Genomic DNA, 13,963 nt, shown 5'->3' on the forward strand with positions numbered 1-13,963 from the left:
GGTCGAAGCTTGCAACATGGGCCTTGAGGACAATGCCCCTTGTTAAGAGGGAATAAATGTTACTTCGTTTTTAATTTTGATTTAGAATGTTTTTTTTTTTTTTAGTTCGAATAATTTAGATTCCTAGTCAGATAGGAGTTGGGTTAGTTCTAGTTTGTGGGCAGATAGGATAATATTAGTGGAGTAAGCTTCTCCTATCTTTATTGGAAGATGGCGTTAGAGGGCTGTTTGCATGTTTTTACACTTTTTTAATTTAGTTGTAATTATCACATATTTAAAGGTGTAACCAAAATAATAAAGTCAGCAGAAAATTAAAGCAATAACATACATGAAAGAGGTTAAAGACTCCTTTATCAATCTATCCTTTAGTTATTCAACATAGGTTCCAAGAAAAGTCCACCAATTCCCAGTGCATACCAAAGCCTTGTCTTACAATTTGTAGGCATTTCAATCTTTATATGTAGGCTAGATTGGATTCTTCGATATTCTTGTTGTTCTTACTTATTTCCATTCATTCAGTTGTTACATATCTAGTGATTAAGAAAATTCATAAATATGACTCGCACACACTCACAAGTGTTATACATTTTCTCTTTCTTTTTTTATGGGTATATATTTTCTCTTTTACTCACACGTTCTTAATTTTTTTAATACACAGCTAAAGCATGGGGACCCATATCAAAGATCTTAAAAATGTTGTGTGTACAATCAATAAGTGGCACACAATCTGAGATTCAATTAGAAAATACTCGCCCAGCTGGTAAGCTTTCATTTGTTTTTTTCTTTTCTTATATATTATTTGTGAGTTTTATGTTGTGTAATTGTGTTATTCAATAGGTTTTGAACGTGATTACCTTTTTATTAAGGGTTTGTGCCTGGATTTTGGGTAAAAAATTAATAAGATTTTTTTTTTTCATTTTAAATATCAAAATTTTTTGTTATTTCAGTTTAGGTAAGTCAAAATGTTGTTCCACCGATTGATATGTAGCTTGGCCAAAAAACATTTCTTTTATCTACAGAACCCCAAACTGTCTTCAAATGGTAGTACGTGACTGACCTTATTGCAAGTTTTTAAAATTTAGTACTATTCGGAAAAGGCTTTTAAACCAACCTTATGATCACTAAAACTAGACTTCCTAATGAGTATTTCAAAATAAGAATCACGTACCCCAATCCGATCTCAAATGAAATTAGTGTAATTTACAAGCGAGCCCTATGTAATAACCTAGAATTTTCAGAAAAGAAAAATGAGAAAATTTTATTTGTTTAAGCAGGCCCAATAAGTGATGTAGAACAAATGGCAGAACGGTTCATGCAACAACTTGACCGCCAGAAGCCCAAGAAAAGAAACAAGCTTCAGCCCGGCCCGGTGTCAGAAATGGGCCCATGATATACCGATTCGAAGGGAACGACGAGACAAATTCCTTCGTTTAGGGCTTCAAATAAGCAATTTAGTGTTTTAGAATAAATTTCCTAAATTGCACTTTATTTCCATTTTTATTTTCGTTTTGAATTTCGAACGTCTAGGGTTCTGAACGTATTTAAGAAACCTTTTGGCTGTTTGTAAGTTTCAGTTTTATTATTTTTCAATCAGAAAAACCTTGAGATTTCTCTCATTTCTCTGGTGGATTCCAGATTCTTTCTTAGGGATTAACGCTGGTTTTCCCTAATATTTCTTAACTGCGAGTTACGCTGCGTCAATAAGTGTGCAATATTCAATAGAGATCACATTAGAGATTTAATTCACATGTTTTAGATGCATTGAGAATATAAATGTATTCATTTGAGGGTACCGTTGGCCTATATATTCCTACCACACTACAACTTCTATAGAGAAGCCCTTATAACATTATATTACTATGGGGCCGGTGCTATCTAGTATATATAAATTTACTCTATATATAATGTAAGGTGTATGAGTCCACCCGTGGAGACTTTGGTACTAAACACCATTATTGCCTACTTGAAATTTTATCTCATCTCTATTTAGTTTAGGAAGTTATTTACCAAATTGATAACCTCATCCAAAGTATTAGGAGTGTTAACTCTAGAGTTGTTGTACAAGTACAACAGGAAGTACTCCAAGCAAGTTTCACACATCCAACATGGACATGGTGAATAAGATGCCAACCTATACAAGAATCATAGCAAACCAATTCGTGCTGCTCGTGTGTAGCTTAGGAGACGTAAGTGTGTATGTGGGTGGCCAAGAGAAACTTGTGGCTGAGTGTTTGAGCTTGTGGAGAGTAGCTACTAGCTAGCAGCCTAGGAAGCTGCTATTGGAGGTCTAGGAAGCTTGAGGTGGAGGTCTAGGAAGCTGGTGGTGGAAGGGCTATGAAGTGGATGTATTGCCAGCTGATGAAAGAGAGAGGAGGAAGAGCTGTTTCGTTGGTTACTGAAAGCTAGAGAAGGAAAACAAAACAGAATGGAGAGAGAAGGGAAAAACAGAGAGAGAGATGTAAGAAAGAAGAAGATAGAATCATGTGTTCTTGCTGGGTTTGATTCAGAACTTAAGAAACTTGTTTATGCTGTTGTAAAGCTTGGAAACAAGTTGAAAAATTGATTGAAACAGATTAGAAATGGAATTGAAAATGATTGTGGAAGGTTGGATGTCCACATCAGATTTCAGAATTTTGGTTGTGTTGATTTTGAGCTGCAGCCTTGTGATTTAGTTGATTAGAATTAAAAATGAAGCCTTATACAATGATTTTGAGTCCTATACATAAACAGATTCGGAGTGTTATAATTGAAAGAAAACAAAGTGGAAACTTTGAATAAAAGTGGGTTTTTTCTGGAAAAAAAAAAAAAAAAAAGGCAGTTTCACCCATCTTTTTTTACCTCATATATATCTTGAGCTACAGAACTCCATTTTGAAAAATAAAATTACGGTTGTAAACATGGTGTTACAAACTTTAAAATGAGTACGTATAAGATTCATTAAGATTTGGTATCTCAAATTCAGGACCAAAGAGAAAAATCTATCCAAAACATGTGAGGTCTGAGAAAGAAGATGAACATTAACTACACCAATGCGCACTGCCGGCGTGTGGGGGCGTGTGCGGCCTATGTTTGTGCTATTCTCCTCACTCTGTTTTTCGATACAGATCTAATGGCCCTGATTTTGAGGTGATCTGAGACCTGCAACTATTTATTTTATATTTTATACTTTAATTAGAGAGACTGATCTAGTTTATTCAAAATGTTTAAATTATTTTTTAATTTATATTTTTTGTTATTGTTGGGTACTTAATTGTGTGTTTGGGTTAGGTTTGGGTGTGGTGTTAGAGGTCCTGGAAGAATAATTGAGTAGGCTAGCTAGGTCGGAATCAAGGTAGGGAGTTTTGGGGAAACCTTACGGCAATTTATTATATTAAATTTTTGTGCAATTTAAATGATACTTGATAGTGTTATATGGTTGTAGTGACTTGAGAAAAGTTAGAAAAATTCATGGTGAGATGGAAATTATGCGATGATGGGAAATATAGGAAAGAAATATTTTTGTGTAGTTGAGTCTAGTCTTCGGGGCACCAGACTTCAAGTCAGCTTACAAGTGCACATATGGAGAGTGAAACTCTTTTGATAAAAGGGGGATAAAATTATCATATTGGATTTCAAAGCTAGAGATCAAATGATAGACGAGATGACTAACAAAAGGGGAATTTGAGTTTGATGTGATGTGATGTGGGTTAACGGGAGTAAGAGAAGAGTTAGCTAGAGTCACATTCATGCATCCGTATCATTTGATATCATGTTATAATTTATTTGTTTCAATATGTGACACATAACTGTGGTATCCATATCCTTAATTACTGAGCCATGGTTAAGCTCGATCACCCCTAAACAGATTTTGCAGGTTATATATGATTGAAAAAAACTAAAAGCTTAGAGCTTCTACTTGGAAACAGTGTCAAATAGTAGTTAATGTGTGACAGATAAGTACTACTTAGATAGTCTTGAGAGCAGATAATTATTTTTTGGATCTTTGATATTACAAGGGTGTTTTGTAATTAGGAATTAATATCATTTTGCTCCTCAAATTATTACATTTGTATCAGTTTGTTCCCTAGACTTCTAATTTGGAAAATTAAGGACCCTGACTTTTTCAATTTTGCCAATTGAGGTTCTCCTGATAATTTACACATTTTTCATCCAAATTTTTTAAGGCAAAATGGTCTCTTCCATTTAGATCTTACCATTTTTTCCTCATACATCATTTTTCTCTTATTTATTTCTGACTAAATTTTGGTTGATCATTCCCGACATTTAGGATGAAAAATGTGTAAATTGACGAAAGAACCTCAATTGGAAAGATTGAAAAAGTCAGGATTCTTAATTTTCCAAATTAGAAGTCTGGGAAACAAACTGATACAAGTGTAATAGTCTGGGGAGCAAAATGACATTAATCTCTTGTAATTATATAGTGTGTTAATTACTTACACTTCTGGCTTATAGTTACTTTGATTGGTTTAGTATCTGATGATGACATATTAATTTGCATATTAATATGATAATAATTATCAACTTGGGCCTAATTTTAATTAAATGAATTAGAGACACATCTTCTGATGAGCTCATGTGATTGTGAGACGTTATGTTTGTAGACTCTTCCTACCTGAATCCTCTGAGGGTAAAACGGTAATTTTAAAGGCCTGTGCTTTCTAGTTGATGTAAAGATAATGTACCACGGAAGTACGCCTTCTAGGAAGTACACCGTTTGCCACGAGTCAAATATTCCTCTACACCCAAAATTGAAGCGTGATAGTGGGTCCCACAAGGTATACCTCATTATGGTTAAAATGATGTATACCTCTCTCTCTCTCTCTCTCTCTCTCTCTCTCTCTCTCTCTCTCTCTCTCTCTCTCTCTCTCTCTCTCTCTCTCTCTCTCTCTCTCTCTCTATGTATATATACACAAAAATTCTTTCTTTAACTAAAGAACGCACTTGGCTCTTTTTATCATTTTTACCATCTTTTATTCAATTTTTGACAAGGTTCACATTTTAGGATATATGATTTTATATTTTAGAGTATAGAATCATTGTTGGATAATATAATTAAAATTTTAACTCTGGAGGAATTGGAGCTCAAAATCTTGAACCAATGAATGGGTCTCAATTGACAATTTATACCCTAAAATATTAAACCCAACTAAGATTATGATCAAAAGGTGGAAAAAAAAAACCATAAAATTTATGTCCCATCTTTAATTAAATCACAGACGTCATGCAAAGAAATGCCCTAAATACATATAGTTTGTTTGATTTCTGTAAATATTCTCGTGGATTCTGGTTTTGCCGTGAATTGTGTAATCTAAGGCAGAGTGGCATCTCATGGTGATCTATGAATTTTCAGGTACAAACTCATCCTAATAATACTTCATAAATTTGAGCGGCTAAAAAAGGATAAGATCGATGCAGACACCAATTTTCTACATTCTGGGTGAACAGTATTTTTGGCATCAAAATGCATGCGTGCAAGTAGGTGTTATTGTATTTTTGGTATAATACAATACGGACGTGCTAAAACTCATTGTAGAAATGTTTGAGTACTCTGACAAGGATTCTGTATCACTTAACTTGCTTTTGTGCTACAATTACATCAATAATGAACCCCCCTTCAAGTTCCGGTAGGAGTAACACAAAGTCACAAACACAAATAAAATGATATTTTACTTTGGAAACAATATGTACATCTTCAACCCAAAATTTCTGTAGATGTTACCCATGAAATGCATCCACTCACAGGTCAATTGACAGTGCATTCCTACAGGGATCTTTGAAAATTCCCTAGTAGCTTAAAAAGGCCAAAAAAAAAATAAAAAAAAAGGACAGGATGAAGACATTTTCCAGGAAAATTACAAGTACAAGGAAGCTGCAAAGACAATGTCCCTCTTGATTTTCGAAACAGCCTCCTCAAATTTTGATTCAAGCTCAGTTTCACCAATAGACTTGGCTGCTTGTATAAGTTGCTGAAGAACCTCCTCTAATCTCCTAATTGCCCTGATCAAGCTCCCCTCAAAAACTGGTGTAATTGACATGATCTCGTAGAATTTGGACCCTTTTGCCCAAGCATACACAGCCTCCATGATATCAGGCCGAAATGAACTCACAAAGCTCTCAACATCAATTTCGATCTGCAATATATATAACACAAAAAAAAAAAAAAATCAATTGCTGTAAAGAAAGGTAAAAATCAACTATTTGAAATACCATACCAAAAAAAAAAATCAAGCAGGGCAAACACCACTTTAGATGTTCTATGAAGTAGCCCAGTTGGGTCATACATAAACTGTGCACTGAGCAAAGATAATAGTAATTTGCAATAGGCTCAGATTATTATGCTAGTGCATAGGCTATAGTCATTTCATCTTATATTATTAGTCTATGAATTGTAATCCCTTGGTAGGCTAAATGTTACTCTACACAAAAAGGGATCTCATTTCTCACAAATTGTATTGCAAAAGACACATGCATATACACATGGGTTGAATGAAGTTAGAACTAATATGCTACTTTTAAAAAAGTGGCTACATACTTTATTTAATTTTCTAATCAAGTTGATCAGGGCAGGATGATTGTTCAACACAAGCTATTAGATTATAACTCGAATAATCATCAAACTCCTTTCCTTATGATACTATGCATCTATGATAGGATGTTCCAGTTTTGGTAGTAGCTACTCAATATGCAGGGAAGTAGAAATTTGGGTAGGGCTCGGGCTGATAGAATGGCAGAATGGGATTATGGATATTGACCTTAATTTATGGACAAGTTATAAGATGTCATTTTACAAGGACATCATTCAAATGCATCATGAAAATACTTTAGGGAGTTCTTGTATCAAATATCTTCTAAACATATGGTTCCTGCAATCACCAGACTAGGTGTAGTAAATTAATTAGCAATATCTTAAGATTGCAATCAATAAGGCCCAAAAAAAAAAACAGTTTGGCTACTTTCTCAATTTGTCCTTTTATCTTAGACAACTCAACATGCATCCAACTTTCATTTGACCCTTATGTTTTCTGAGTATGAAACATTTAAGTGACAAATAATATCCTGTTATCCAGAGTTGGAAAGCTTCAATCATAAATTCAACTGCAAAAGAAAGGAAGTTACTTCTTTACCTTGCACTCAAGCTGAACATCAGCAACCCTCCGAGCTGTATCTTGTAATTGTGAAAAGATCAGGTCAAGTTCTTCCCTTGGTTTTGTAGCATCTTTAAGTTTCTCCTGCCACACAAAACATGAGAGAAGAGACACCATCTCTTCTACCTTCATGTCCTTGAAAACCCCATTAAACATGAGCTCTGTCAGGGTCAACTCATCTGCACTACTGATTTCACAAGCAACCTTTCCCTTCAACTCCACAACCTCATCACTCGTAATATATCTGCATTTCAACAACCCAAATCATTTAAATATTGTAATTTTGAAAAATTGCACAAGCCTTCCAAATCTTGTCTCCAGTGTAACAAGAATATGAATTTTGAAATGTCTATGAAATAATATGCAGACAACCAATAGAAAGTGAGAGAAGGCCGGAAGAAGTAAAGTGAAATGAAGATGATATAAAGAATTCAGTACCCTAGCCTTCGAAGAACCCGTTTTCTTGCCTTAAGTTCATCTTTAAAAGCCAATGCAGTGGAAGCGCGCATTGTTTTCTTGATTAACTTGATCTTGGCAGCCAATTCCTGCTTCATGTGAAAAACCTTAAGCTTTTGTTCGATAAGTGGAGTTCTTGCAACTTCATGCCTGTCAAACAGGTTCTCTAAAGCCTCAATCCTACGAGCCACCTTTTTGTATGAACTACTTTCAATCTGAAGAACAGTAAATTCAAGGTAAAACCAGTAACAGAAAAACGTTTAAAATAAAAATAAATGAGAAATTAAAGATTAAATTGCAGTAGCATACCTTCATGTCTTCTTCTGGATCTAGAAGAGGAATCTTTTCTTTATCGAATCTTGAAAGAGTTTCAATGACTCTCTTCAGTGTGTTTTCTCGAGCTTGTAATGGCAAAAGATCATTTGGTATGACCATACAAAGTCTGCTCATACTATTTAACTGTTCAAAATATAAGACAGCGCGCAAGTTGTTTATTGGGTGAGTGATTAACGAAACTAATGCAAGGGAAGTCTAACTAGCACACGTATAAAAGTGATCTCTGAACAAATGCTTTTGCTGTAATAACTCATACACAAGAAAAGTAAATCAAGTCAAAATAGAAGCAGAAATTTGCACAGAAAATTAATAAAGCCCACTTATTTCAGTGAATAACAAAGTCAGAAACCTAAGGAACATTGGTTACAATTATAAAACTAAAACAGATCTGTTCCAAGTTCAGTTGATAATTTTCTGTTTTAGGAACATGGAAGAAAAACGCCAAGAGACATGAAAGACCACTCCACCAACCCCCAAAGAAAACCAAAAAAAGAAATGCAACTAAGATCAAAGAGGTTTCAAATTGGGATTAATAAATAACAGAAAGTATCGCACACTTTACCTGAGATATGGAAACCGAAACAACAACAGGTTCTCCAGGATCTTTCAGAGGGACAATTTTAATGGTTTTCTTTGCAACTCCATCTGTGCTCACCACACATCGTGTCAGAACATCCACTGTGTAGTTTGAATCTTCTGGTTTTCTACTTGCATCGTCTGGACAACATACAGATCATTTAGCAACCTAAAAAATAAATTCAGAATACAGACTACAAGCAATTGGGAGTTCTCACCTTCAGAACCAGTTTTTACCCGTTGAAAGTTAAGTATCACTCCCCATGTGACCCGGTCCTCAACGGAAAAAGAAGGGGAAGCTTCATCACTCCTAGTGCATTGGATTGACACAAGCCTACCAGGCTTCAGAAATGGTAAGCAGTACTTCGGAGAAAGTACAATATCACGAAGTTCAATCTTCAAACTCTTGTATTGCTGTAGCAGATTATAATAATTCTTTACACTATCTTCTTCTTCAATTATAATTGAATCCCTCTCTTGCTCAAGCTCCTTTGCTTGTTTCTGCAAAAATAACATAATTAAGGGTGTGTTTAACTAATTTTTCTGGGTTCCTTAGGTCTATCTATAAGCCAATAGGTAAGACCAAACTTTAGTTCTTAACATACCACTTTGGCAAGCCAGAGATTGAAAGTTTTGGAACTTTAAGGTTTAGAATAGAAAAAAAAAATTAAAGAAGAATAAAAGACTAGATGAAATCATGATTAAATATGACTTTGGTTCTCTCTCTCTCCCCCTCTCTCCCCCCATACACATGCAAACATGATTCTGGTTTCTTGATAGGAAAAACATGATTTTGGTTTGTGAATCTTCTCTTCCTTTTTCTTTTTAACAGATAAAATACTCTTCTCACAAGCTGGATACAGGAAACTTAGGCACCTGGTAACACCCAAGACCCAAAAAAAACCCCAAATCTCCCAGGTAACTTGACAATGCAAAAACAAATGAGGAACGGATTCAAGCACCCTTTTACAGATAAGACACCTGTTCACCACCACTCTTCCGCTAACGGGAAATGGTCCACACACACAATGAAAAAAAAAAAAAACGCAATCTTAATACGCAGAAATTCAAAAATTACCAAGTTTCTGCTATGTTACTGACTTATGAATCCATAAATTCAAACATCTATATCTAAGGAATTCAAGAAAGGGTGGAGGCAGTTGGGAGGGGAGAAGAGACACAGAGAGAGAGAGGGAGGAAGGAGAAAAGTGAAACTACCTTCCACAAAATGCATGCATATTTAGAAATTACGAAAAGTGGACCATGTCGGTCCTTCAGAGTTTATAGAGATTTCATACGATCTCATCAAACCCACCAATTAATACTTACCCCTAAATAATTCACAAATGTGCGCAAATCAGATACAATAGAAAGTGATTGCATCTTTAATTGCATAATTTTAATATATTTCTTTAGATTGTCAAGAAACTCTGTGAAATACAAATGAATTGCAACCAAGATACGAATAAGCAGAAGCCCAACTGGAATAATATAGCTACTAGCCTCTGACAGCACCAACTAACCTCAAGATTGGGAATGGCACGGTCAGCTTGAAACTGATAGAATGAGTTACGAAGCAAATTTTCTGGATTACCATCTTCAGAGCGTAATTGATTCAAAAGCATGTTGTAACTCAAATGAAAAGCACTGGAAAGCAAGGAGGAGGGTGTCAGAAAAAAAAAAAATTAAATAAATAAACTCCAATAAAATGAAAAGAGGAACATTTCTTACTGTTAAGAAACACTTTCAAGTAAAAATTTCAGTCAAAACACATTGGTGGGGAAGGGGGGGGAGGGGGGGGGGGGGGGGGGGGAACACCCAAGTAGACAATAATTATACATAAAAATAATAAAAAATAAAAAACTTACACACGTACCTATTTGGTGGACAGCTTGTTCACTGTGTTTGTACATTATACTATAAGATTCTTTTGTTCCTCATACATAAGCTAGATTAAAAGCAACACACGTACCTGTTCAAACAATCAGCACTCCCTTTAAGCATCAGTTTAGCAGTAGATGGTTCCAGCTTCTCGTCTACCATAAGTATACATATCCCACGTTTATCAATACCCCGGCGACCAGCACGGCCGCTCATTTGTATATACTCTCCACTGGTTATCCATCTGAATTTATCGCCATCAAACTTCCGGACATTGGTAAACACAACAGTTTTTGCAGGCATGTTCAATCCTATGCTGAAGGTTTCTGTGGCAAACAGACACTAAAGAAATATATTTCAATCTCTGTACAACTAAGCTATAGTCACCAATTAAATTTTAAGATTATGCATGAAACAATAAAAGATGAAATAAAATTTAGAACCAACCTTGATCAGACCTTCCTGAAATAGTATCTCAATCACTTCCTTTAGAATGGGAAGCAAGCCGGAATGATGCACACCTATTCCACGCTTCAAAAGAGGTAACATATGTGAAACCTGTTTAGAGCAGTATACTAAGGAATGAATATCAATATGAAATAAAACAAAACTCTTTAACAGTTCCAGGCATATAAATCACATAACAATAGAAAACAATATTTACAATATATTGAATACAGCTTGGTTTGAATATCTATGGAGAGGGGAATGTTATACTACCTGATATAATATTATTTGTTATTGTATTTGAAGTAAATTAGATGAACCCAACCCAAACCATTAAGTGTGCTCAAATTCCACTATGCCTCACCCAAACCATCCAAACTCCACCATGCTTACTGAACTATCAAAGTCATTAGGTAACTCAAATATTCAAAGTGAGTGGAAGACACACACAGATTAACTTGAGACTAAAGAAAATGTCCACAGAAAAAAGTTGCATCAAGTAATATTTGAGAGACGGTATCACACTACATCATCTAAACCAAACACAAATACATGCTTGAACAGACATGCCAGCTTGGAAAGGAAAGAATGACAGCTTGCCTGAGGTAACTTCTTGTCGTCGTCCGAAAGCATATCCATAGCACTCCAGAAGATAGTTTCTATATTTGCTTTCTCATTGTCAGCATTTAGATCCATTTTTGCCATCTATAAGACCAAAAAGAAAAAACAAACAATGGAAATATAAAATGGGTGTTCAACAAAAGGATAATAAATGAAAGAATATTTAGAAAAATGTTGAAATCAATATCCATGACAGCCATATTTAATTCAAACAAATCTCACAAGGATTCCTAATTAAGTAGTCTCACTTCTGAATGGATAACCATATATACAAATTACACTTATTGTATCCAAAAGTTTGACAAAGGTACTACACAAACAACATGAAAAAACTAAAAGCAGAAACCACCCAGTCTAGAATCAAGAAATAAGATACAGCAGCTCTCAATCAAACACATTCTAAATATGCATGCAGGTAACAGGGTTCAAAAGGTTCACTCTGCATAAGACTAAGCCCTCTCTCTCTCTCCCTCTCTCCCTCTCTCCATAGTCAAGAGAAAGAGAGTGGGAGGCAGAGCATAAGTCAACCAAATAATAGTCAAAAGATACATTGGGCTGGGGATTGGAAGCAATCGACATCGTTTTAAAGAAGTCTACTTCACAAAAAAAAAATGGATCCTTACCTGCATTGCAAGAGTCTCACACTCCCTTTTGCTAAAGCTGAAAAGTATGACAGGATCATACTGACGCTGAATTATCATTTTGACCATCTTGAATATATCACTTTCTTCGGCGGCCTTGCCCATGATCAAACCCTTCTGCCACTTGCCATTGTCCTTCTTCTTAGCACTGTCTGTGGCAGGAACAAGTGCATTTAGACCCTTTTGAAAGCTGTCCTCACGAAATTTTCCTTTCTCATCGACTACCAAGTATAGACCATCCCCTCCTGAGGGAAAAATATAATGCTGAAGAGGAGTTGGCCTATAATCAGTATAGACAATGTGACAAGGCTGGCGGTGAATCTTTGCGAGCCAATCAGCAAATTCCTTGGCATTTGGCACGGTTGCTGAGAGGAACACAAACCGAGCATTCTTCGGGGCCATAACAATGCTCTCTTCCCATACAACACCTCTCTCCCTATCACGCATGTAATGTACCTCATCAAAGATGATCCAAGCCACCTCCCTTGTTACCTCTGATCCTTTATACTGCATGCTTCGCCAGATTTCTGTTGTCATCACCTGAAATTTGAAAAGCAACTCAGCAAGCAACCCAGAAAGCCATATTGCTTTGCTATATAACAAAAACCCAAAAACCCAAAAAGCAAGAGACTAACCAAGCACGAAGCATTGGGGTCGATTGTTACATCCCCAGTCATCAACCCAACATCTGAGAACTCCTCCTTAAACTCTCTATACTTTTGGTTGCTCAGTGCTTTGATTGGTGAAGTGTATATCACACGTTGCTTGTTTCGCAAAGACATAGCAATCGCATACGATGCCACAACAGTTTTTCCAGCAGATGTATGAGCAGACACCTACCCACATTCACAAATTCACAATTTATATCAAATTTTAAAAACCCACAATCCAAAAACAAAAACAGAACTCATTCATTGACATTACCATGACCGACTCTGCATTTTCCAGGCACTTTATGGCTTCCAACTGAAAAGGGTCGAGAGGGAAAGGAAATTTCTTTGCAGGCTCGGAAGCTGCTTCTCCAGAAGAAGTAGAGTGGGGAGGCATATGAACATAACCCTCAGGATACGACACGTCGTGCACGCAAGCGACAGCTTCTTGGTGGTCGCTTCCCTGCAAACCATTCTCATTCTCCCTCTTTTGTTGTTTCTGTGAAGGTAGTGCTTCAAACTCTTCAGAGGCAGGGGCTTCCTCCAACCTTCTCTTTAGAGAACTCATTTGAGCTTTGTGGTGAGTGGTGAGTACCCTATCTATCTAAGAAAAACTGGAAAAAGGAATAAGGAGAACAAAAACCTCCGAGCTTTGGGTTCCTGCAACTTCTCACCGAGCTTCTCTACAACCACCGAAATGACCTCCAAGCTAGTGGGTTGCCGCCGAAATCCCTAATAATCAGAGCAGCCTAGGGTTTTTATTTCATTTAATTATTAAGTTTATAGATTTTTTATTTGATTAAACATTTAAACATTAAATTTATATATTTATTAAAAAATAGTGCTAATGGGGTCAAGTGAGCAAATTGTACGGGTGTATATAGAATCACTTTGTTTTTTCAGATTTTAAATCCACTACGAGAAAAATTTTGGGTTAAAAAAATAAATTTGAGAAAGATTGGCATCTTTAACCCAAAAAAAAAAAATGAAGTATTAATAGTAGATTAAGAAAGTAAAAACGCTTTTATAGTAAATAATATTAAGGGTGGGCACGGTGTGGTTCGGCTTATTTCACCCCGAAAACCATGTACCGCACCATAAATATTTTCTCGGTGTGGTTCGGTATTGTAAACCGAACAAATTAGAAAAAAACCAAACCAAACTAGACCATTGTAAAAACGGTTTGGTTCAGTGCATGCACGGTTTTAAA

At 35.8% G+C, this 13,963-nt stretch overlaps 1 protein-coding gene across 1 annotated transcript; it reads right to left on the reverse strand.

The window, feature by feature from the left end:
* Positions 1–5,539: 5,539 nt before the first annotated feature.
* MTR4 (RNA helicase, ATP-dependent, SK12/DOB1 protein) lies at positions 5,540–13,467 on the reverse strand. Its single transcript, XM_086235708.1, has 13 exons — positions 13,028–13,467; positions 12,739–12,939; positions 12,086–12,643; positions 11,442–11,546; positions 10,842–10,952; positions 10,486–10,736; positions 10,037–10,160; positions 8,732–9,014; positions 8,500–8,654; positions 7,911–8,060; positions 7,584–7,816; positions 7,125–7,389; positions 5,540–6,131 (listed from the first exon to the last, which is right to left on the reverse strand). The coding sequence occupies exons 1-13, from the start codon at positions 13,319–13,321 to the stop codon at positions 5,853–5,855; spliced, it is 3,009 nt and encodes a 1,002-aa protein (XP_086091834.1). The 5' UTR covers positions 13,322–13,467; the 3' UTR covers positions 5,540–5,852.
* Positions 13,468–13,963: the final 496 nt, after the last annotated feature.

This window comes from Dryas octopetala, chromosome 3 (assembly GCF_963921425.1).
Source record: "Dryas octopetala chromosome 3, drDryOcto1.1, whole genome shotgun sequence".
NCBI classification, from domain to species: Eukaryota; Viridiplantae; Streptophyta; class Magnoliopsida; order Rosales; family Rosaceae; genus Dryas; species Dryas octopetala.